Source organism: Ochotona princeps, chromosome 18, assembly GCF_030435755.1.
Source record: "Ochotona princeps isolate mOchPri1 chromosome 18, mOchPri1.hap1, whole genome shotgun sequence".
Classification (NCBI taxonomy): Eukaryota; Metazoa; Chordata; class Mammalia; order Lagomorpha; family Ochotonidae; genus Ochotona; species Ochotona princeps.
The window spans coordinates 8,241,295-8,268,310 of NC_080849.1; the positions used below are offsets into that span (position 1 = coordinate 8,241,295).

At 40.2% G+C, this 27,016-nt stretch overlaps 1 protein-coding gene across 1 annotated transcript in view; it reads right to left on the reverse strand.

Moving 5' to 3' along the window:
• The window catches only part of CDH7 (cadherin 7), a 98,290-nt gene extending 81,402 nt beyond the window's left edge, over positions 1–16,888 (reverse strand). Inside the window, exons 1-2 of the mRNA XM_058676862.1 lie at positions 16,649–16,888; positions 4,993–5,396 (exon numbers count right to left, since the gene is read on the reverse strand). Of these exons, the coding sequence (XP_058532845.1) occupies positions 4,993–5,202 (210 nt within the window). The 5' untranslated portion in view covers positions 5,203–5,396; positions 16,649–16,888. The remainder of the gene's footprint in view (positions 1–4,992; positions 5,397–16,648) is intronic.
• Between the last annotated feature and the right edge of the window lie 10,128 nt (positions 16,889–27,016).

Below are 27,016 nucleotides of genomic sequence, written 5' to 3' on the forward strand. Positions count from 1 at the left end.
TCCAGATCCCTGCTAGTGGCCTTGGAAAGCAGTCAAGGACAGCCCACAGCCTCAGCACCCTGTAACCACTTGAGAGGCATGGAAGAGGCTCTGGGCTCCTGGCTTTGGATCAGAGCAGTTCTGAGCTGGAAGGGAAGCAGGGCTGCCAGGATTAGAACCGGCATCCATAGGGGATCCCGGTGTCTTCAAGGCGAGGACTTTAACCACTACGGTATGGCGCCGGGCCTGTATTTTATTTTCAACATGACAAAAAGGAACCAAAGCAGATTTTGAAATTTTAATTTTACATGGCAAAGTGCATCTAATAGATATTTTCACTTTACTATTATACAAGCTAGATACAACAATCCAAAACAATGTTTAAAATCATGACATATTTGCATCCCACAGAGATGATCCATCTCCAAATTGCTTTTGAAACCATCAAGAACTCCTACTTTTCCCAACCACCTGAGAGCAGATAAGAACAAGGGGCATCACAAACCAACTCTTCTAAATACCTTATGAAGATGGAGTTTCTGGACATTTCTAAAAATATGTTTCCTCCTAAGAATCATCTTCGTTTAGACAATCTATACAGAGAGTGGATAATTTTTCTGTTTTTTCCCATAAATATCTATAAAAACCACTGTTTAGTGTGATGAGCATTTTCATGCTTTCACTTGCAATTCTTCACTTTCTACGTGTCTAATATACAATTTCAAAGTTAAGAATGAAAACTCATGCATCAATTTTTAACCATGAGATTGTCAAGATGATGTTCCTTTTCTGTGACACTGAGTTAGCTTTCGATAACAAGGATAGGGAATGTCTTGATGGCAGATACTGCTGATGTGTGATTAAACGCACGGAGAATGCTCCCTGATGTGTTCAAGCAGTCTTCAACTCGAAACAACGTGAATCCTGCACACATTTAGAATCATGTCTCTATGTATTTGATTTCTACCTGGGTAACAGGTATAAATTCTCTCTGAATTAGTAAGAAAGAAACGGGAGTAAAAAAAGGCAAGAGTGATGTTAGCAGCTTGGCAAGCAGGCTGTGGAAGAGCCACGGAGCACACATTTCAGTGAAAATAATGGTTTTGAGCGCAGTCACTGGCTGGCAGCCCATTATAGTTAGGAAAGATGAAAAACGCTTAACCTGCAACAGAGTCTAGGTGGGTTGTAGACAGATTTTTTTTTTGTCAGATACTTAGGGGATGTTAAGTGAGAGATGCCAAGGTAAGCAAAAGTCCGTGCTGGCCAACTGCCTGTGATACAACAAGAGGAACAGAAAGCAAGAGCTCCTGTGTTGCACCTGCACGACCAAGTCAGGAGTGACACAGCCACAACAGCCAAGAAAGGACACTCCACCTCATTCCCTTGCACAAGCACAGGGAAGTAGGCCTGACGGCCATTAAGAATTGTGCTTAGGGAAAGGTTCATCAGCAACGTTAAAACAGATGCCCACCAGAGCAGGAGCTGAGGACTCCTTCCTGCAGTGTTGACATTGAAGTTCAGCAGCTCATCAAATCAAAACACAAGAGATCCATACAGCAAGTGTTCAGAATTTTTCACAACCCCAAAGTTTGCCTCTGGTGAATATTCAGGGAGGACTGTTGATGCAACAATGACCCCCATTGAACACACAGTTCTACTCTGATCTTGGGTTATCTTTGGTCTTGGATTTCACAAATCAGTGACTTATGTAAAATAATGTGATCTAAAGCCATATGGTGGCCTTATTTTTGTCAATATCTTAATGAATATCTGCTTCATCAATGGTTGTTTAATTGAAAGTTAATCTCATAATACAATGTATTAATGAATTAAAAATAATAAATAAAAAAAGAAAGTTAATCTCAAAATACTGATGTAGACTCCAATCTGAAGGTCTGACAAAATTCAGATGTGACTTCTCTGATAACTGAAGAGCCTATTTTATGAACTAATTTTTGTTTCCCTACTAACCATATTTCTGACACATGCTGTTTCTATAGTATTTCCATACTATTAAGTAAATAAAACCATGTTTCCTTTCATCTGAGGAATCATACATGCCACAATTGACAAATAGTACACTACTCTGTGATTTTGCAATTGTTATGCTATAATCTACACATCACTAAATGTACCAAATATTTTCGGTCATTTAGTGCTGAACAGTCTTGAATTTCAGATAATATGGATATTTTCACCATGTTAGTTTATACTGTGATATATCATTTTAGAGGTGAAAAGCACTGAACTTTAACACATACAGTACCTTACCCCAAGTAGTATAACAAGCAGGAACTAGCAGATCCAACAATAATCCTGATGTCAATATGACACAACACTAGACTTATCCACTGTGTGATCAGATTAAGGCATGACATTTCCTGAAGTCTTCACTACACCTTCCAGTTTACCTCAAAAGCCAGGTTTGGTAACTAAAGTTACAGCCCACTAACAGAAGTTAAATACACAGATTTGGTAACTAAAGTTACAGCCCACTAACAGAAGTTAAATACACAGATTTGGTCACTAAAGTTACAGCCCACTAACAGAAGTTAAATACACAGATTTGGTCACTAAAGTTACAGCCCACTAACAGAAGTTAAATACACAGATTTGGTCACTAAAGTTACAGCCCACTAACAGAAGTTAAATACACATTTGTACAAAGAAGGATCAAGTTCTTTCTTTTTTTTTTTTTCCTATGATTATCTGCCTAGTCATTTCTCCTCTACATCTTCACCTCAGTTTTTAAAGCTTTCTGTCCTGTAAACATTTATGGTCATATTCATCATCTCCCTCAACTAAAAAATAAAACAAAAGAAACTTTGAAAATATACCTATTTTTTTACATACCCAAGTGAGGTCAAACAAAACTGAGGTCAAAAGTCACTTTCATACCTCTCTTTATTTCAACTACCAAGCTAAAAACTATCATTTCATTATCTCTTATAGAAACACTAAGAACTCCAGGTCCCTGTTAAATTTTTCCGAACAAATAGAAACTGCTCCTAGAAAGCTGTACCTTTTGGTTAAAAATATCAGCATTTCAAATTATTTTTCTTTTCTTTTATCTGCGTTTTGGTCAGTTAAGTAGTTTTCTAAAACCCACCTCCTCATCAATATTTTACTATGAACAGCATCATTGAGCTCCCAGCATACAGCATGTAACAGGTCAACACCAATTTGACATTTCTGCCATTTATTATCTGTTAAGTGATCTTCAGTAATGGACTGAAAGTGAAATGCAGAAGATTTCTTGTTATGTAATCAAGCGGCCACGCACTGTTTCTTAGAAAAGCAATGTATGTGAACATTGCCCACTATCTTCATATCCTCTTGGAAAATAACTGAACTAGAGACATTCAGTTCTCATAATAATACAATGTAGAGATTAATCTGGGTATTGTCATTTTGAATTATGATGTGAAAATTATAAAATGAAAATGGTATTTAATTTTTAAAAATAATACTGGTTTTTAAAATGTCAACCTTTTCCTAGCATTCACAATTAAAATTAAGATGATGAGAAACATTTCGCTGTTTTGGAAAATCTCAGATTGTCACAAAAAGCTATAAATTAGTTGGTCATTGTAGATCTCTCCATTAAACAAAGCCTAATGAGCCTGTTGAATACCCACTAAGGCAATTGCAATTAAAACCCAGACCTTTAATGAATGATATTGCATTATTACTACTGCTTTTTAATTTCTACAAAAATTTCAGGAAGATAAAACGCAAGCTACTTTTTGTGATGATCTGATTGATCAATAGTGGGCATTAAATGCATGTACACAGAAATTCTCGTGTGTTTGCAAGTTTCCTTATAGAAGGAAAATGCCAGGGTGGACTCAAAGTAGTCCTAGCCCATATTCCTACAAAACTGTAATTTATTCAAATGCTTTAATCTATTCTATAATGCTAGTTAATATCTGTACAATATATTAAAATAAATAATATATATAATAAACTTTATCTCAACTTACATCCATGACCATCAACAAAGTATATTTTATCACTCTTAATTAGAATGTGTTCACATAAAAGCATGGTTTATAGAATAAGAAACAAAGATACTTTCTCAGATTGTTGAAGTTGAAAAACTGATTGACAGACAAATTCTTCTGGTAACTGCTTTTCATTTTGCCCAGAATAGAAGCATAGAACTGACAGTGAAGAGGAAATACACAGTGGTATTGATTCCTTATTATCCCTTACTTAGATAAACCTGCTCAACACAAACTGAGAAATTCAGGAATCTCACATGAGTCAAATATGAAGGTCACAGTGTTCAAAGTAGACTGAAGACTGAACATGTAATAGGAGAACGGTGGGGAAGATGGTGTATCCTGAGATATCTTTCTGTTCGTGAGGCCCTAGAATAGATTTCTCCTTCCTAAATAATCAAGCAGAACAGGGTTTTGAAAAAAAAAATCTCAATATGGTTACCAGTTGGCAACCCAAAGACATGAACTGCCTGTCACGTGTCTAATGCCACTTTTAATAATTCTGTTCACATTCATTTTTAAAGAAAAGGAGATGTTAAAAGAAAATTTTAAACGGAAAGCAAATGATAAAAGAATACCAATAAGAAAACTTTGAATTGTTCATAATTTAGTCACAAGGCTCAATAATTTCACTATGCAGTTTTGAACTGCAACTACCAAGAAAAGGCACAGCTTGAAAAGCATTTACATCAAACAACCAAAGAGGCAGTTAACAAACAAGCTCTGCACAAACCCACTGCCTTTCAACTGTTAGTGCATGTTTTTGTTCTAATAAAGATACTAAGAAATTTACTGGTGAATTACGACTATGACAAATGAGGTCTTTGTAGGAATTAAATCATTACTCCCTCAGTTACAGCTATCCACACAGCTCCAAAACTTCATGAAGTCTTTCATAGGAGTCAGACTACACATTTTCCATTCCCAAAACAAAAAAATGAGCAACTCTTTGCCCAAACACACACATTGACAACAATCATTGGAAAATTCAAGAGACTGAAGACCCTACCTTTCCTACATAGAGAGGGTCTGAGCCCATGTATTCCTCCAGGACAAAGAACTGATTCCATACCCAGCTGCGCTTGGTACGGGACCTTCCAGATTGGAAATAGGGCTTTGATCCGGACCTTGAGAGTTCTGCTTGATTCATACCAGAAAAACACAGGAAAAGTGCTATTAACTGCAGAAAATGGCAGAATTCCACTTTGCCCAACTTCATCTTTTTTTTCCTTCTTTTTCCTGTGTAAGAAGAAAACCTTGACAAGAGAAAAGGCACAGTTCCAGTTGGCTTAGCAGTTCTTGCTTCCGGCAGGGTGTCAGCTGAAAGTCCAGAGATAACAGTTTGTAGAGTGTTGGATTGGAAGAGGTCACCACTGCTGAATAACCTTCGCCAAATGATGGTGTAATAGATACCTGCCAGAACAGAAAGATGAGACAGTATCAAAAACCAAGAACACAGAATAATATTTAGCTCTCAGTTATCAATGTATTATCGCTATTAGCATCACGATTGAAATATTAATCATACACTTGAAAAATCACAATAACTTTTGCCATATCTGTAAATTATTCTAACACAGCTGAGGAAGCGTTTTTCTCTTTCCATAACACAACTTTAAATTTCCATACTTCTTCAAGGGCATTTTATGTGAGCATATGGTTTATTTTATAATATGTGGCAGCATCATTTCAAAATCGCTTTAATTTTAGCTTTTATATTTTTTTCCTTGTATAATCCAGTCAGTTACATTCATCAGTATTAGCTTGAGATAGCAAAGCAGCTCATAGCAAGGATTTAGCCAAATGGGGAGGACATATGTTGGTTTAAATCTCGTCAGTGAAACTGTAAAAAGAAATAAAGAACTATGAGGTGATTCAAACCCGGTTGATTGATTCTGAGTCACTGAACAGCAGCTGTTGGGATGTGTACTGATTTGCCTGAGATCAGCTGAAAAGCTCAGGAGTTTCCATCTTCCACCCTTAAGCTTATTGTCACATAGTTAGATTTTATTATTTCACTATGGGTCTCTGCTACTGTACAAATATCTGTTCAATGTCATAGAGCATGGTTTGTGCATAGAAGGGAATTGGGTTATAGGATGGACAGAAGGACGAGACAATACTGTGTGCGGGCCCCATCGATTGCTGGCCTTTGCCCAAGAGGCACTCTAGTGGCTGCAAGAAAAAAATAGCTTTTATTTTAACGTCTATTTATTTCAGCTACATAATTCTTATTATACAAGAGTTATAAAATCATTTGCAAAACAAACTTCCAAACACACCCTCAAAACAGTGCAGAGACAATTGATGACACAACGCTCAGGTAAATCATGTTGGCTTTTGAATTCATTTGATTTTGTATAAAAAAATCAACAACAGGATGATTAAGGCAAAAGATTATCATTGAGGGAGAGGAGAAAAATACATTATTAGAAACATGAAAACAAGTAGTGTTTATAAAGCCAAAAAATACATAATTCTTGAAAGCTTTTCTATCGCTCGTGTCTCCTATAATAGGAGCCCTTCTTACTCAACAGACAAGTATATCTGAAAATCAAATTGCTTAAGAAAAAGTTTTCATATTTTACAAAAAACGTGAAATGCATTTATAACAATTCATCAAACACATTAAATAGTCCCAACAATTGTAAGGAATGAATTGACTTTGAACCCAATTGAAATGATCGCATGGGGGAAGGAAGTTAGCACTGTGGTTAGGATGTTGGGCTCTCAATAATCAATTTATTGTTCATGTTCCTGAGGTACCACTGTTGTTGCCATCACTGAAACATCAGTTACACACTAGGAAAATGACAAGAAGCACTGCCTTCTTTGTGAATCCCACAAACACCGCTGATGCAGTATTACTCTTTCCATAACACAACCTTAAAATTCCATAATTCTTCAAGGGCATTTTATGTGAGCATATGGCCTATTTTACAACATGTGACAGCATCATTTCCAAATCACTCTAATTTTAGCCTTGTGATGTTCCCATGCCATATTTGAGTGAGTGAGTTTGAGCCTCAGCTCCACTCTCAATTCCAACTTCCTGCTACTGCACAGCCTGGAAGATAGTAGATGATGGCTTAAGTTCCCCGTCCCCTGCCTTTCAAGTGGCAAACCTGTACTGAGTTCTGAGCCCCTCGCTTTGGTCTCATTCAACACAGCGGATGGGGGATAGCACCCCCTCCTCATGTACTCCTTCTCAACTAAAGAAATACAACGTCAACTAAAAAATCAAAAAAGAAATAAGTGAAAGTGAACATATGAATTTTACAAGTATCTTTATAAGTTCTGATGTTGTAGTGCACATTTTTCACAGATCAGTAGTTCAACCAATTCATGCCAAGCAGCACCAGAAGCAGAAAGTTATTGGAGCAGATCCCCTAACTGTGAATTAAGCATAATATCCCAATATCCAGATACCTTATTTGAGGAGCACAAATTAATTTTCTCTTGTAAGAAACCATGCTGGAGGGATAGTGAGTTGTGTCATGCCTTGAAATTGTAAACAATGCTACTTGGTTAGCCTGAAAATTCACCGCATCATGCTCTGATCAATCCCCTAGAAGGCAGATTTCTCAAACTTAAAGCACACAATTATGATCTTGAAGAATCAAGTAGTTCACTTGTCTAGAAATTGGTCCAAAGATGAGTTAGGAATACTGAACAGGGTCCTTCCGTCAGGAAACCTGTCACCATCCTTAGGGGGAAGTTCAAGTAGCTTCTTAAACTGGACCAAGGTTACTATCAGTGGGAAAAGACACTGAGAGCTGTAGTCATGTGTCAGAGACTAGCTTGAGAAACTCACAGCTGAAAATAGTGCCAGTTTCCCCAGACACCTCTCTCCCAAGCAGGCATGTTCTTTTTGATATTTTAACATCACATAGTTATCTTATGTTATTCAGGCAGCTTCGTGGGTTAAGAGAACTCAATAATGTTTCAGTGTGAAAACGTATCCAACCTATTTAAAAAGTAGCTACCATACATATTTTTGGAAGTAAAAATTGGGCAAATCAGTAGAATTGCATAGTAGTAAAGAGCACTGGTGTCTGCATGAGGTAAAGATTCAAATTCTGGGTCTGTCAGGGTTTATCTTGTGGCACAACAGATCCATCCTGTATCTCAAATGCTAGCATCTACACAGCTGCCCCACTTTCGATCTGCTCCCTGTTCATATGCCTGGCGAAACAGCGGGAGATGGCCCACGCACTTGGACTCCAGCTACTCACATGGGAGACTCAGTGGGAGTTCACAAACCCTGGATTTGGCCTGTTTCAATCAGACCATCACAGTCTTTCGGGGAACAAAATGTTTAGTTCCTGAGATGAAGATTCAAGCATCTCACTTATAAACCAAAACAATATTGTCATCAGTAAACCATGAAATGCTAAGAATAGTGACTGACATGTCTGAAAGCAATAAAAGTGGATCTTTGAATTAGTGTGAAATATGTGTGTTTTTACACTGATTATATTAATGTTAGCTTACAAAATGATGTTAGTCTTAATTATTATGTTAGCCATGAAAAAATGAGAGCATGCTTGACAAATCTAGTTAGTCTAAGAGACATGTTTGGTCAAAAAGTCTACTTAAATGCAAAAAGGCACAAAAAATATTCTTGAGAAGTGAACATTTTTTTCTTCATCTCATGTCCTCTGTAATGTTTTAAAATTGATTATTGGGAAAATTATTTGACTTCACTCTGAACATTCACAAACCTGGGAAAAGTAATGCAGAATCTGGACTAGGGACAAGTCTGATGAATTAAAATAAGCCAATATATGAATTCTTTGGTAAATCTACAATGTTTATGCATCACAACACTTTGAAAACTTTTCTGTAGTGCTTGAAACAATTGCCAGATTCCTGTGCCAAGCTGCCTTTATTTTGCTGCAAAGTCGACCTGAGTGTACAAGGGTCCTTTGTGTGCTTTAATGAAGAATGAAATCCTTTTACAAAGCAGATACCATCAGCAGAGTGCATTTACAAAACCAAGGGTCTGAACAATTGTCCTTGGAACTGTGTTTCATAATGTGTTTTCTTACTGTTCTAATAGTTATCCAGCCTGACACGAAAGCATGTCCCACACAACAGGGGAGAAAGTATCCAGTCACAAATCAAGGGTCCCATTTCCTCCCTGGTCCTCCCTATATCATTGCATTCTTATCAATCAGATCTGACAATCTTTGAAGGAAAAGGTATTAGAGCAGTTCACCCCAGTCTTCAAGCTAGATTATCTTGGAAAAAGTTTAACAGAGCAGAATACCTGTTTAAAGTCTTTAATTCCTTATCAGTGGTTGTCAAACAGAAATAACCAAAACTTGAATTACGTTCTCTCTAATATTAGCATGCAAAAAAATTTTAATTATATTTATTAAATCAAAACGAACTTCTCACCAAGGTAAGTCAAAACTTGTGACTTCTCATTGTGAGTTAAACACTGCCTTGCAAATATGAATTTCAAAACACAAAACCTACCTTGCTCTCCAGATGTTTGCATTATTTATATTTTCCCTTCCTCCTGACTTCTGTCTTGAGTTCATTTCCAGCGATTAAGACCAGGAACCACATCGCAAACAAACCCTGGCCTCAGGATCCATGTTGTATAGCCTCCTGTCTTCCCTGGGAAGCTTAGGACACTGATCTACTGCAGGTTTACACCTGACCTCTTCACTACCATTAGTGGAGAAATAAAAATTATCTGTAGATATACAGCTGATGTAATTTCGACTTATCTGTGCCAACTTTTGGATAGTGACAAAAGTAGAACTCTGATGAGAAATGCAGCAGGAGCTTCTGGCCTGAAGTGAACTAGAGTGGTCAACTGCTCATATTCGTAAAAATTTCAGAGACAACCACTAGACTAATAATTAATCTGAAATAAAACGATCTGAGAACGATTTTAGAAGTTTTAGTTTCTTGCGATATTTTAAGAAGTCTCTATTTTTAAACCATTATACAACATTTTTCAGGTTTTTTTCCAAACTGAAAAAGTAGATGAAAATCACCAGAAGGAGTTCAGCACAACACACATCAATCAATCAGACAAAACAGAGTCTTGAGGAGGAAATTTTAGATGAATTGGAACAAAAATTTAAAAAAAAAAAATAAAGGTGGTGAAAATCAGCCAAACGGTATTTGTTAAGTCAATATCATTTATTTGACCCGAAATAATTTTATCATGCTTCTGTTCTGCTCCAATTCTTTTTGTTAAGCTAAGTGGCAAAGTAATTTTTCCAAGTAGATTATTATTCATTTAACCATAATAGCTAATATTGATTTAACCAGAACAAATTCATCATTATAAAATTTTCTTGAATTTTCCACTTCACTTGGAAACTATGAATACACTTTTAAAAATCAGATGGAGTATTATGTTCTTAATCAAATGTTTTGCTCATTCTCAAAAGCAAGGACTAAAAAGATACTCTATGCAACAGCATACCATTTGTTAATCAGCAAAGCTATAAATCCAGAGCCTCCTCCATTTAAAGTCAGCCTACTAAAACCATGACAAGAATAAAGTCAATCATACTCAATCACTACACACGAACATACTACCATTAATACAGTCCTAATTGTCAATTAATTTACATATGCTAGACGGCCTGATCATGTTTCAGGCAGATGGAATGCTATACAGTTTTTAGAAATAACTGATGATAAAATGTATGACCACTACTGTATCAAAGGAACTGTGTTACTATTTTGGGTTTGGTGACTCTTGTATATTTCTCTTTCTGTTCAGTATAAATAACCAATGGTGTTTTACAGGTAAAGGGCTTCTATTTCTGGAGTTTCTTTAGGTTCTGGGTAAGGAGCAGCTGGGCATGTCACCTGCAGTTTTAAGTAACCAACAGTGTTTAACAGGTAAAAGACTTCTATTTGCAGAGTGTTTCTAGGTTGTAGGTGAGGGGCAGCTGGTTATGTCGCAGGCGGTCTTAAGTAACGAATGATGTTTCATGGGTAAAAGGCTTCTATTTCCAGAATCTCTTTAGGTTCTGGGTGAGGACAGTTGCTCCTGTTGCCTGCACTCTGAACTTGCCATCAGCTGAGGGCTGCTGCTGAAGCACACTCCGCCTAGATCGTATCAAGACAGCTTATCAGTGATACCAATTTCTAATAGTTAAGCCTCTTGTTCAAATGGATACAGTTCCAGCATAAGTGGAACACGGTAGTCTAGAAATAGATTCATTAATACCATTTCATAAGGAAAAAAAAAAGTAGGAATGATGTCTGATGATTACCAATCTGCTTAATACAATGATTCATAAGAATCAGAAAGTTGCATGATAAATGACTGCTGAACACCTCCAGAAATTGGTGTTCTCAGACACGCCGTGTTGGTGTTGCCTGATCCATACAACACTAGCTCTACCAATCAAAGAGTACAACAAGCCACACTGTAACAGGAGAAGGAAAATGGGGTGAGGGGGTGGTCTAGACTCTCTTGGGAAGAAACTGTCATTTCTGAAGCTATTTTAAAGTTGGACAACATTTTGACAAATGATTTTCCACTAATGAATCTCTATGAAAGGTGAGCACCACGCAGGCACAATGGGCACGACACTACTCCAGGACAGTAGTTACAGGGCACCGGGACAAACATTATCACTACTTCAAGAGCAACTTTCCCTGCATTAGCTCTACTAGATTTATGAAGCCCGGGCCCGGCGCCGTGGCCTAGCGCCCAAAGTCCTTGCCTTGGACTTGCTGGGATCCCATATGGGCGCCAGTTCTAATCCCAACAGCCCTGCTTCCCATCCAGCTCCCTGCTTGTGACCTGGGAAAGACAAAGGACGGCCCAAAGCCTTGGGACCCTGCACCCACGTGGGAGACCTAGAAGAAGCTACTGGCTCCTGGCTTCGGATTGGCTCAGTTCCAGCTGTTGCGGTCACTTGGGGAATCATTGGATGGAAGATCTTCCTCTCTGTCTCTCCTCCTCTCTGTATATATGACTTGGCAATAAAAATAAATAAATAAATAAATAAAAAAGAAGTCTGTGACTTTGGGGACATTCCTGGTGTATTGAATGGCATTATTTAAATCACCTGAGAAGACATCTGCCAATCCATCCAACGTTTTCTGTGCAAGCTTTTCATTCCTCATCACTGCCTAGGACAGCAGCCACCTGCTTTCAATGAAGTTAGTCCTGTGATTTCCCTCTATCCACCAAGTGAGAGTCTGTTTTCCAGAAAGGGACAAGGCTTACTCATTATTGCTGTTACTGGTTTTAAAGCAGAATCACTTAATACACATTGGGGAATGCCAAAGCGGAAAAGAAAATACTCTCATTTCCTCCACCTTCACAACAGAACAGATTCAGAATATAATATTAGAAAGACATTAGTCAAGGACCCTGTTAGAGTAGCAGCCACACATTCTGTCCAGTCATGGTGCTAGACACCAGCTGTTGCGATGATGTCTCAGATAACAGCACCCAAGACTAAAGAATTAAACAGGTAAATTCCCTTGAGGGTTGGAAAATCCTGAAGAGTGAGAATCACAGTCAGAAAACCAAAGCCAGCTGCCTGTCTCTCTGATACTGACAAAACTTCAAATTGCAGAATCCTACTGAAATCCTCAAGGTCACAGAGCCAGTTACTGACGGAGCTGGGCATGACTGGATGTAGTGAGTCTGTTACAGTATTTGTCACAATTTACTCATTCTGGGAATGAATGCCTTCTTAATGTGTGAGCTTTGAAATTTGCCATCTTTCCCAAAAGCCCCCTCCTCCCAAAATAAAGAGAGAGACTTCATTGTAGTCAAATGTCTATGATTGTGAGTTTGAATACTCACAATTGGAAATCAGCATGATGTCACTGGGGTGGAGTCTGAGATTTCCAAGCAAAAATAAAGGTCAAAGGAATGCATTTTCTAGGGCTCTAGCTATCTATGGAGCAGGGAGAGAGAGAGAGAAGGAAGGAAGAGAAGAGAAGAAGCAGTATTCAAACTTAAATTCGCCTTCTCCCTTCTATATAACCCTCACAATCAAAAAATAACTTGCTATTGTACAATGACGTTAGTAGTTGGCTATTTCACTGAAATTTGGACTGTGGTCCATTGACTCACAAACAGGATATCAACTCAGGAACATCTTAGGACTTAAAATACGTATGTGCTAACACTTTGGTAATATAGCTCTACCTTTAGCACCCCTGTTCTTGGTACTTCATATAAATTCTATATTTTTAGATGTCTGCTCCTGTGCCAATCATTCCAGTACAGAAATATATTAACATTTGATTTGTTGCATTTTTGTCACTGATCATGGAAAGTTTAATACTACATTCAACATTTCAATACAGATGAAAGAACACTCTCCTTTGCACTTACAAGGCATAATTTTCACACTTTAATTAGTGAGACTAAGAACTCTCTGTGATATGTGGCTTCTCATGTAAAGAAACTGTGATCAGATCCATTAACTCCCTGGGCTAGATAACGTTACAACCACGGACCACGACCTCCTACCGTTAACTGGCCTAAATATACAGGCAGGGGCCCTGGAAATGAATCACATAGCCTGTAGTGTACATCTGGTTACCAAACATGGAAAGAAAACTTCTCTAGGGGCATCAGAGTCAGTATCAACTAAGCACAAACAGTGCATGCCATGGGTGAAAGGGATGAAAAATGAAGGGAAATGTCAGTTCTAAATTAGACTGAAGCGTGAACAACGTGGCCCAGTACAGTCCTGAGTCATGCACGAATGGTATGACAAACGAAAAGACTAGATTTAAAGGTCTTTTTCCTGTACTTTACTTACATGACCAAACTTAGCTGTATTTATTTTTATTTTCATTTACCCGTGTATTTACCCTGAGCCAGGTATGATTTCAATAAAAAAGTACCATGTTTCCGCAAACACTTCCCACAAAGCAAGCAAGAAGTTCTAACTGGATGAAAACTGATGCTATAGTCTGCACTGAATGGCAGGCCAGATGCACGCAGCTTCACTGGCACTGGTAATGTCACCGTGAGGAGGCTCTCAGAATGGCACGGGGACTTTCTGCAGATGCAGCACGTTCCCAGAGGAGGCACTCGTGTATTGCTGGCTGCAGTCTGCCCTGCTCTGCCTGTCACAGCTGGGGACGTGGTCACACACAGGACTCTGATCATATGTCCCACTGCCTTGTCCTCAAATCCCCTCCCTCACCCCACCAAGGAGCGTCTGATTCCTTCCTTGGAAGAGGAAAAGCTTCCATCACAGTCCCTTTGCAATCAACTAAAGCAGGTTAGCCATGTACAAGTTTCTGACATGCCCAGTCTTAGTTGAGGCTCTGTAACCTTTCAATCAAAAGAAAATATTTGTATTTGTGTTTGTGTGTGTTTGAGAGAGAGAGAGAATAAGGTGACACAAATTATTAAAGCAGCAAAATGCAAGCTCTTATAAAATGCAGAAAGACTGGAAACACAGCAATAAATGTTCACCACACAGAATAATTTATGGTTTTGGTACTTTATAAGGATTTTGGGAAGATCTGTCAAAGAAAGCATTTGACTCCATGCAAAGAGGTGCACACTTCTTCACAGACGTATGTATTCTGTTAAGTTTATATCAGCTTTGCCATCAAACACAAGACATTGGAAACCTGGGAGACCCGCAAAGGAATCATGCCTGAACAGAGCCAGCGGCTTGGACGTTAGACCCGGCAAGCCTGAACCTGCGGCCAGCAGTGTGTTCTCTCCACCCTCTCTTCCTCATTGGACACTAAAAACTAGAGTCAATTCAAGGGTAAATTGCAGAAATAGAGATGCTTTACAAGTGCCCTTTGATAAGAAAGAATAGCTTTGTGGTCCTAAATCAATAACCATGGACTTAAGAAGAGTTCTGCGCGTGCCATCCGACTGTTAACACAATTCTAATGACCTCGTTCAGCCCTTAATTACAATCACATCTCACAACATCCATGCACAATGCCCTTTGATGAACGTCTCAGAGCTGCATTGCTTTCAGCAGGGTGATCAGCCGCAACAACTATTGCTTCTTGCATTTTTCTTTCCACAGACTTCCAATGGTTTTTCCACCTCAGATTGTTCATGGTGGTTTATAGCTAATTCCTCTCCCACCATCTACTTCAGGTCGTATTGTAACGTACAAGAAAGACTTCTACCAAGTTAGCAGTTTGACCAGCTCAATTCTTTTGCATTTCAATTCACAGTGTTCAAAATTATTCTAAAATTAAAATGATTCTTCATGCATTTCCCCTTTACATATAGTAGCACAAAATGCGTAAACATAGAGCTTAACTAGGGTTTGTTTTATTTTGTTGTTTTGTTTTCTGGTTTGTTTTTAGGCAAGAAGTAATTTTTTGTTGACTTATTGAAAGCTTCAAATGTACTTTTTGTCCTAGTTCCTCTTCCTTTAGCAACTTGCCTTCACAAAGAACCACTTAAAACTATCTGGATGTTTCTGGCACTGTGTCTATGAAAACTTTCCTTTTAAAAAGGCTGCTACTGTTGCCAAAATATTTTAAAACACATTTTTCTGCTCCTAATCTGATTCTAAAAATATATTCTTGTCACATAGCAAGGACCACATATTGACAAGTTGCTTACATTTTCTCTATTTTTCATATAAAGTTCTATTAATCTTCTACATGAAAAAACTATCTGGGATTCTGTCTTAGAGACATTATGAGGAGTCTTACTGAATAACCTAATAAAGGTGAGATGGTTCATGCAAAATGAACGATGTTTAAAATATATTCATGGTGCAATTTGCAGATCTCAAAGTCCTGAGACACGCAACTCCTGATGGTTTCTCAATAGTTTGCCATTTGCCAGTGCTGGATGAACTCAATGTCAATCTTTACTCACCTGAACTATGCCATCTAAGAAATCCGGAGGGTTAGCAAGCTAAAAACGTGAAGCCAGAGTGAACAATAGCTCCTTCTCATTAATCCACACCACAAGGCTGGGTACCAGCAACTAGCCGTGTGCCATGTGCACCCACCAAGAGGTCCACTCTGCATTCAGAGAAGCGGGCGCCCTTTCCATGCGCGCACCCCTAGGGTGTGGGGCAGGGGGTGTGTGGCGGGGAGGGGGGAAACCTGGAAGCTCGGCAGAGGCAAATCCTGTGGATCCACCGTTAGCAGCAGAATACCAATTAGAGGAATCAGCAGAGTACACTTAGGTGAGTTCCACCTTCCCGAAAAGGCAAAGATGCTCTAGCGCAGAGGTTGCAAGGGACTTGGGCACACACAGGCGCACACCCCCTTCCCGCCTCGGACTTCCGCAGAACCGGTGAGCACAGGCAGCGCGGAGTTGTGTCTCCATCAGTCCGAGGTCACAAGCGGGGCTGGATGGCGCCGGCACAGGAGAGCAGTCCAGACTGCCTCTTGTTTACCGCTGCCCCTGGAAGGTGTCGGGATTTGCTCCAACCCTGAACTACTTCTCGCGTCACACCTGGTGTCCGTCAGCACCGGCTTTCCGGGCCGAGCGCCCCGGCTCGCTGCACACGCCTGTCCTGCCTCGCTGAGCTATGTCTCATGGCAACACGCAGTAACTTGGGAACGCCTAGGGAAACTCCAGACGGATGGCCCCCTCCAGCTCTCCGCTCACTGATTAGTCCTGCCTCCAAATGCGCAAAGCCAGAGCGCACGGCTGCCCGGCAGCGCCTTTCCCAAGCCCCAAGCAGGCAGATGACACTCACCTGGGGCCTCGCTGCCCTCCCGGAGGCGTCGGGCGCCAGGGACTCAGGCGTTTGCATCCGAGAGGACGCGCGCTCAGCAGCCCGGCGCCCGCGGGCGCCTGGGGACCCGGTGCGCGCAGCTCGGCGCGCGGGGCGGACTGGAGGCTCCCGCGCGACACCGGCTCGGGCCCGCCTGGCACCGGCTCCTCCTCCAATCAGAGCCCAGTCTGCGGGGCGTGGGGCCCCTGCCCCGGCCTCGGGCGCACCAGGGCCCGAGGCCAGCGCCCGCAGTGAAGAGGTCCCTGGGGCTCGGCCGGACCGCTCACGCTGCCGGTCGCAAGCCCGCGGGAGCGCGCGTCCCGCGATAAGGCTAGAGGGCGCGCGCCGGCGGGGAGCCGAGGGAGGTGACCGGGTCCGCGCGGAGCGCTCGCCGGTAGCAGGGTTCGAGGCCAGCCTGGGAAGCCTCTGAGAACTTGCGGGCCTTCAGAAGACCCCGCCAAGCAAAGAGGGTCCCCGACTCGCGCGCACACGCGCGCACACAGGCGCACCTTCGTCTTCTTCCTGATGAAGGAGCCGTGCAGATGGATGGCTTCGCAGGAAAATAAAGAAGAGGGGTGCACGTGGGAGGGGCCGCAGCCCTTTCCGTGTCTCCGGGAAGCCCCTGCATCAGAAAACACAGGGCGGGAGGGGTTTGGGGGATTCTTCCAGCCCCCTTCTTCCCACCCCGCCTCCTCCAGCGTCCGCGGAAGCCGTTGATCAATTGAGCTCCTGAGGCATGAAGGCAAAGTCGTAAAACTAATCAGAACTTACAGTTTTCTTCCTTGATAGTTTTGCCCTTTCAATCTCCTCGGACTGCCCTAGTTCTACTTCTCTTTACTTGTAGAAAATTTCCTACCCCGCTGGGCTCTCTAATGCACAACTTCCAAGATGTGTGATTTGCTCGAGGGCGGGGCAGGGGACCCAGCCGAGGTGGGCAGGGAGGGGGTCGCTCTCTCATGCAGAAGGTGTCACCGCCAGGGAGGGGGAGGGCACAGGCTGTCTTCCTCCGCTGTGGTGCCGACGTCACCTGAGGACCCAGTGTTCCTTCGTTCCCTGAAAGCCTGAGAAGGTGAGCGGGGCATTGCTGGGGCGTTCCTTCACATCTTCTGCCAGTGGAACCCTTTCTGTCATCTCTCGCACTCATCCGTCACGGCGCTCCTCAGACACCGGAAAGACACTTGTCCCTGTTGGCCTCTGTGATTTTTTTCCTTAACAGTGTCACACATCCAGGCTCCCCTGGCCATTGGAAGGGCACCCTCCCGCTTCCAGCTCCTATGTGCTCATTGATACAACAGCAAATGGTTGGAATTCCTACGAACCTCTGCATAGTACCCGATGCTGCTCGCTTAACATGCCTTCATTCCCAACCAAACCTCCCCACAAAGAGGGCTTTGGGGATGGCCGTTTTGTGGACCATTTCCAAGCAACCGTTCGCCCTGGCCCGTTCTTAGAACGGACATAGACATAGTGCATTTTGCCTGGATGTTATCTTGAATTTAGCCTGAATACCAAGCCTGAATACCAAGTTCCCAGGGAGTAAATCTTGGCATTGTAACAGCTCTTGGATTTTTTTTCCTGTGCTGTTTCTGGCTGGTGTCATACAGTCTATATTTTTATTTGTTTTCTGGTGACTCTACACGCATTTGTGTTGTTTTTCCTATTGAGCTGGCTTCTGGGATGTGTCCTTCCAATTGTTCTGGAGTAAAACTTGAGAAGAATGGAGACGGGTACTTGGTATCACCAAGTCGCAGCCTTTGTTTAGCCCGTAGTGTCTGTTGTGTTGAATAAAGCAGTAAGTGTTGTATTCCAGCCAGCGCTTAGCCCAACTGGGAATGCAGCAAATTACCTGCTCAGTGATTCCTTCATCTAGAGGAGGAGTGTGATGGATAACCCAGCACAGCAAGCTCATCATTTCATAGCTTGTTTTAATCAAAGGGCAACCTATAGGAAGTAAAATATCTGATGAGCACATAGGAAAAAATAATTCTGGTGGTATTTGCCCTATGTTATCTGCCCCCACATCTTAATTGTTTGCAAATTTGGGCTTTCATCTTGAACCAGATCTTTTCTTTCTACTTAGCTTTATTTTTAGCCGTTTTCTTAAATGGTTACCTCTGCACAGATTCCAGAAAAGATGAAGTGAGCTCAGCTCACTGGAACATTAGGTACTTGCTTTCACACTAACAAGGGGGTCATCCTGCAAGGTCTACATGCCTATAGAGTAAAACGATGCACCCCCAAGGGCAAGAGCGAAGATTGGTATTGATACAAGTAGATCAGAGGCCATCTCCGTCCAAGGACAGCGGTTGAAGTGAGCTACAATGGTGGCAGTGAGCTGGCTTTGTGAAGATCCGAGTGGAAGCCAGGGCAAGGTCTTCAAGAAGAGCGGGCTGTGTGTACAGAGAACAAAGCACAGCACCGAGTGAGGAGAGCCATGGCTCACTGCACAGAGACGGGCAAGGACGAGTTCACGCCAAGGCCTTCTAGCCCCTCAAAGATGCTTACATTTGAGTCTTAGAAGGAATCCCAGCCAATCAAAGAACACACAGTTAAAGCGAAGTTCTACAGATTTAATCTGTGATTGAATTCCAGGGAAAGATGTGTTTTCTTAGGGTCTCCTTTCTTTTGCTTTGCCCCAGCTTCTGGATGATTAGAAAGCTTAGATTACTGGAGAACAGAGACATGATATCACTGTGGTAGGTGAGCCGTGGATTCTGCTAATTCTTTAGGATTCTATGAAATATAGCATATGTCTAAACTCCACATTCTCATTTATGAATTTTTGTAAACTGATTAAAGGCTTCAAATGCATATTGTAGCATTTCTAATAACATATTTACATAAATATAAAGGTACTTGCAAAAGTTCATGGAAAATATATTTTTTCTTTTAATTTCTTCTATCCATTACCTTCTTTTGGAAGTACCTGTATTGTTCCCATGTGTTTTCAAACCTGTAAAGTTGAAGACTTTACATCTTTTTTTTTATGTTTGACTATTGATGGTTTCAGGTGACTGGATTTTCTAATATGTGTTTCATCGTCTGAGATTTAAGATTTTTCATAGCATGTCTATGATGTTAAATTCTTCCCATGCAGTTAAGTATATTTCTATCTTTCAGGAAAGAAAGAATTTTGGATAGTAGATTTCAGCTTAATGTAGTCACTTAACCATTTGGTAAATTTTCACCACATCCTACTGTATGATTCCTGCACAGAGCCAGGGGATGGCTACACACAGATGAATAAGATGTGTCTCTTACCTTGGAGACTTCCAGTCTGCTATGAAAATATAAAACTACCTACATCTTCATATACCATGTGAAGAGCAAGGCACCAAAAGACAAGTCTAGGAGCACCGGAAAGAGACTGAAAGGGTCGAAAAGTCTTGCGTGGTAGGATAAAATGTTTAGAATGTGCCACAGGGACAGTTAAGATCCCACTGAGGAGTTTTGTGAAGGACGGTGGAGTTGTGCTTGTGTTAGAGCAGGGACACACTGGCTTCCTTGTTAGCTGAGACCCAGACTAGGACTGAGAGCAACATTCAGGAATTTATTGCAGAAACCCAGGTACGCTTCCAACATCACAGCATCTTAGTCCGTGAGGTTTGTCCAAGGCATGAGGGTTGCTGAATGAAACATTTCCCAGGAATTTAAGTAAGAAACGTCGTAGCCTAAATGCCAGTTATACACACTTTAGTATGATTTTTTGTATACCACCAGGAAATAAAAATATACTTAAAGATTTCTTGAATACCCCTCTTAATAATTAAGTGTCAGAGAATCCGTCACTGAAATTATGATCTTTCTGGGTGCTAAACTCGAAGACACCAAAGTCTGATCTAACACAGCAATGTTACTCCCTAGGATGCACTCAACGGCTCATTCTCTCAATATTTCATCTTTTTGTACAAAATGAACACTTACCTGAACAGTATCACTCAGTTAAAGATCATGAAAATATGCACACATTAAAAAAGCCTCAAGACACTGTAGAATATTTATACCAACACGGACATTGAAAGATGCCTGAGAAAGCCTTCTTGTCCTAAAGATCTGATTACAGGGGAGAGCAAGGGCTAACTGAGAAGCTTTAATGGCTAAGAGGACCGGACCCTCTGTGCTCAGGCTGAGTGAAGGGAAAGTCCTCAGGACAGTGCTGTGGGAGCTGTGCAGTCTGGGCAGCTGAAGATGCCAAGCAGCCCTGAACTTCAGGTAACTTCCACTCAGTGACCCCGCAGAAAGTAAGGCAGCAAGGAAGCACCACCTGAAGGCAAAGGTAAAGGCTTTCTGCTGAGTTCCTCCTGTCAACCCAAACGCCACCAGGCACTCAGGCCCTCTTCTCAGTACTTGGAAATATCTGCAATGTTGCGGGGAGATTGTTTAAGATCTTAACATAGAACTTGAATTGCTACTGATGCTTGCCAAATTTATCAACATTTTCCTTCTAAAGAACAGACTCATGCAGTTCAACATGAGATTTGGATTTAGAATTAAATGCTGAGAAAGGAAACACCTGTTTATTTAAATAGCCTATGATATTACCAATGTTCAGCAGTGTCTCTGGATTCCAAATGGTTGGAACACAAATTACGTTTTACAACCAGCTCAATTAAAATTGTCAGAAAGAGAACACCTAGGCCTGTGCTCTCTCTTGAATTATAGTTGGTACATAAAAGCCTTCTAAAATCTTTGGAGAGAAAAGCAATAATGCAAATTTCCAGTCTTCACGCTCCTACCTATCACTTTGTGATAAGCCATGGAATCTTTTCCAATTCATATATCTTTAGAGTTGCCCAACTAATTTCACAACTATTCATTGTGTGTTGCATAGCAGTTCCATCTCAAACAAAGGAGTTAGAAAGGAAATCTAAGGAAAGGCCAAGAGCCCAAAGACGTGTGAACAGATCTGTAATTATATAAAAGTAAAGATTAAGCTATGTTCTGTAAATGAGTAGCAAACAGTGAGGTATAAAGCTGAAAGAGAAAGGTAACACGCTGTTGGGCAGTCCTGAAGATATAAACCAATATGACACGTCACTTGGGCCTCCGCTTATTGGGGAATCATTTGGTGAAATGGCATCACTAAGCAGCATCAGGATTTTCGAAGTTTTTGTCTTGTTTTGCATGAAAGAGATTCTCACATAAAATCTGCTATTCACCTGAACAGAGAAGGGCACTTGCTGACAGACTCCACTCGGAGTTTTGTTTGGGACACTGTTCCCAGGGCATATCTCTGAGTGGCACTAACCTGATTGCTCCCTGCATGTAGATGCCAAGAGCTGGCTTGCTCTGGCTTCTGCAGGTTTAATAGCTGGTGCCACTCAATTACACTGAATGCTTTTCTAACTCACATCACATGTGTGTCGGAACAACCCTACTTCCAGTTGCTGCGTAGAGCCAGGAGTCCAGCTCCCTATCGGACATGACTCTGTGGCTAAAGTCTTATTCAAAGGGAAAGTCCAAAAGGATAAAGTGAGAGTCAACTATACATCTTAGGAGAGAAGGTGGGAGGAAAAAAGCCAGCCTCTTCGAAGGAAAATTTTTATGAAGGTAAGCATGCTTAATAAAATACTGAAATACTGCTGCCCCGGAGATACAGTGAAGATCAGTCGTCTTTTTATGAACTTGAGCCACTTAATGCACAAAGGTGAATTCAGAAGCAGTCATTATCCTTGTGAATTGCAGGTGTCTCCGTGTTCTACTCCTAGGTTGGAATGATTAAAAAGGGATGTAACAAGCATCTCTCCACCACTCCATTTCCCATACAAATTGGGCATTTTAAATCCCAATTAAGAGAGAACTCTTTCTTACAAGCCATCAAATATAAAAGAAAATTGATTGGCTGATACTGCATATTAGCACCAAGAAAAATAAGCAAACTAACTTTGTGAAGAAAAGAAAGCACAATATTTTCCAACTAATATGTGTTTGTATGAGAAAAAGTTTGGGTGGTTATGAACAATTTCTGTGCAATGTGTATTCAATGAAGGCTTTGTTATATCTAACAGTATAATGTAATTTCCCTTGTAATTGCATTACAGGATACAGAAATAGTCGGAAAGGGTTAATGAGCCTCATTAGACAGCTAAATTATCCGGGAGGCACAGCCACAGTGGATAATTGGGCTCGGCACCTTTTATATGAAATGACCTACATAAGACACTTTGAAGACTCACACACATGTTCCCTATTTTATCAGTAAAGAAACAAATTCAAGAGATGAAGATTGGCTCATAATTCCATGATAAGCTTCAGGTATGGGAAAAAGAATGAAACAGTCAAATAAACAAATAAACAGACAAACAAACTGGTTAGTCACATTGCAATATTCAAAGCAGGCTCTCTAAAAGTTCTATACATTCAGATGTAATCATCACTTTTTCAAAAGATTTATGTATTTATTTTGAAAGTCAGAGCTACAGAGAGAGGAACAGACAGAAATATATCTTTCTTCAATGGCGAGACCAAAGCCAGGAGCTTCTTTAGGTCACCCACACAATAGCAGGAGCCCAAACACCTGGGCCAAACCGTCGCTGTCTTTTCCCAGGCCATTAGTTGGGAGCTTAAACAGAAGTGGAATCTTTGAGTCAGAAACCATTTCTCAGTGGCAGCTTTAAATGCTGGCCCCAAGGTACTTATGTTGGTCCAAAGAAGGACTTCCACTGTATTCCTGGTTTGTTTTAAAGCATTGGAATAAGAATTTGGTAATCATCTTTCTTACTTTTTATTCAATTTTTTGACAAGTTGGCATATAGTAAACTCTAATGCTAAAGCAAGTCTTTACGTAAGTAGTTTTGTAGATAAGGCTTTCCATCATATCTAAAAATTTTATATCAATACTAATACAAATCATAGCTTTCATTCTTGGTAGAGTAAGTACTTAATGAGTCATTTGTTTTAGAATTAGATGCATATACTGTGGAGGCCTATACATTCAAATGAAGAAAGTCAGCCTGTACTACATGGATTCAGAACACTATCCCTAATAAAATATTAGGTAGTCTCCACGTGAAAGCTTAATGCTTGTGAAAAAATATGTTTATGGAAAATATGTGTTCATGAATAAGGGTTCTGAAATGTTTTAGAAAATTACTACAAGGTCAGAGTAGGGCATTCATAAACATGTAAATAATCCCCTGTTGAGCAACACAACTAAAGGAGATCTTTCTCTGTTCCAAGGATCATTGATGCTATTACAAATTTTCCTATTTGAAAATTCATGCTTGACTAAATATTAAAAAGATCAAACAATGCTTTGGTGCCTTTGCTTGATTTACCCAAGTTGCCCAGGTATCGGTGCTTCTAATACATCCTTAGGAAAAGTTTGACTGTCACATTGGCTTTGTTTAGGAGAAATGTGTTCAGTGTCTTTCAACATCTGTAATGGGCTGATGATCTTATAAATCTCTGTTTCTTTTATAAAACACTTAAAATCTGACAACATTGAGCCTTCCTTCCATTTTACACAGTATGATTGAACTGATATTGGCTCTTCTCTGGACATGGGCAACGCACACCCAGGCAAGTAAGACATAACACCAATTTGTTTCTGTTGTTTGTTTGTTTGCTTTCATTTTTTTGGTGGGGGAGGGCGGCAGGGGTTGGAGTTTCAGAATAATATACTAAGCCTCCACCTGAAGTGCCAGCATCCCAAATGGGTGTCAGTTTGTCTGCAAGCTGCTCCACTTCCATCCAGCTCCCTGCTAATGTGTGTGGGAAAGCAGCAAAGGATGATCCAAGCATGCGGGCCCCTGCACCTATGTTGGATACCTGGGAGAGGATTCTGGCTCCTGATTTTATTCTGGCCCAGTTTTGGCCATTGTGACCATGTATAGAAGGACAATATAATTATGTGTGTATATTGCAACTGATTTTGTTTTTTTTTCCCTTAAAAAAAAACCAGAATCGTGCCTCATATATATGTACATTGCCTGCCTCCCTTTGTCATATGAAAGGGAATGAATGTTGGCTTGAACAAACTTGCTCATGAAAAACACGTTCCAAAAAAAAAAAATAAAGCAGGTGACTCTTCCCATATGAATTTTCTGAAGTTAGATTAGTGATTAATACAAAGTAACACGAATAATTTGTTTAAGTTAAACCGAACATTTTCAGGGTAAAAGCAATCAGTGCTAAATACTCATTTTTGAGAAAAAAAGAGTACCCTAATAATTGCTTCCAAACAGAATTAATTTACTAACAGAGCAAAAGTGTAAGAGACATGAAAGAATATAAATCATAAATTTCTTCACATTCCTAACTGAGCTTAAGATTTAGATATTGGAGAATAAAAGAAAAGAGGAGTGAAATGAAACTTTCCTATAATTTTCTAAGCCCATTAAGAGGTAATTTAATTTTTTTTCTGGAAGTTTCATCAGAGAAAAGGACATACCATTCTGGCAAACAGCAGAGTAGGACTAAACTGTGTGTGGCAGCGCTTCCATACTCACTTCAGCAGAGATCATTCATTTACCTCTATCAAGAAGATGTCAGCTGCCTTTTGAAAAGTTATTGTTCTCAGTCAAGACACTGGTGAAAGGCAACAGACGTTGCTAAGATTAAACCAGCCTGTCCATTATCCTGCTTTATTTATAAAGGATGAGAGAGAGAGGGAGAGAGAGAAAGAACCTTGATTTAAATCATTGGACCTTTTTGCAGGTGAGCAATCTGTTTGCACATGGTCTGCTGGCCTGGCAGGCTGAGACTTCTATGTTCAGCTTCAGGTCGATCCTAACTTGATGTTCAGTGGTCTTCACACTTTCCACATGAAGCAGCTGCCTCTGATTGCCAGAACAAATCGAGTTGATTCAAGCCACCGGCAGTGCGTAAGTATAACTTCATTCACAGCCAAGAAAGGGACAGGCTCGGAACAAACCCACCAGGATGGTTTACCATGAAGTGCAGCATTCTTTTCGATACACTCAATATTGAGACATGGTCATATTGAAAAGTAGGTCATAGTGATACAAAAGAAAGATATGATGATGATAAGGCAGTCATTAAATTATAGCTATTATTCCACATCCTGTAAGAGCAGCATCTTTCTAACACCTCCAGAATTCTTCCAACCACTTAGACACTAACAAACTCTCTGCCTCACACAGGACACATGTAGATGACGTGTCCAAAGGCATCTACTACACAAAACTATCCATCAAGCAGGAAGTGGTCTTAAGTGAAGATAAGGACAGGGAAAAACTTGATAATTTTTTTCAAGTTTTAGTGTAGAATCACATGTATTCATGTGATTAGATTTGTGACAGATACAAAGCTGCAAATAAAGCATTTCTAATAAACAGATTAAAAAGGATGCAAATGGATTCAGATAATTCTGTCATTTTTAATCATGGATTTTGAAATAGATAGGCAAGGACATTTTAAATATATACCAGCTTTGAATATCTCATATTTACTCTGTGAAAATGTTCTTCATGCATTCAGGTATCAATATTGGACAAATATTGTCTAAGAGCAGATGAAACCATTTTCATCTTTGACGGGATTATATAATTCAACAGCATCAATCCAACAATATTCAGTCCTTTCCATATGTACCATTGTGTTAAAGTTCAGGATAGTTATTCCACAGGAAACATACCATCCCATATCTTTCTCTCAGCAATTTGATTTGTAGATGTGATGTGAGATTTGATATGTAGAATGTTTTGTTCAAATTATTTTCTTTCCATCCCCAACAGCAATGCTGGTTATATGGCATGCCTTGTGTATGTTGCTAGGGCTTAGTAGAGAACCTTAGCTGGCGTATTTTACTTGGTCAGAAAGTAACACATAAATACTAATATAGATGATATTGGTACATAACAGTAAAAAATTAAAATATAGGAAAGCCACTGAACTCTTTTTTTTTTTTTTTTTTGTAATTCTCATTAAACATAGAGCATACAGACTTGTCAGGTTAGTCATCCCATAAATCACAGGGGAGCTGTTTTGATGGCAATGAGAAATTCACTAGGTGGAAGCTGACCTTTAACTCAACTCCATGGTCATTTAAATAGGAATTGGCTTCATTATTTCTGAAGGATGATCCAAATCTGGCATGGAGTTTAAAACTGAGATCTTTCTTCCATGTGGCATTTAAAATTTGTTCCCATGCTTAGTTCTATTTCTGATTGGCAATTTAAATATTTCCCAACTTGTACTTTCTCAATATATCTCGAAAGGATACTATGTTAAGAAATCAAGTGCCTAAATTCTAATATCCATACGGAGTCTAAAATTTAGCCACACATTATTTTGATGTGTGGTAGATACAAATAGATGTAATTCTTCAAGATCTATACTCTATTAGTAACGAAGATGGAAAATGGTATCTCTGTTTAGGAAGTTAAT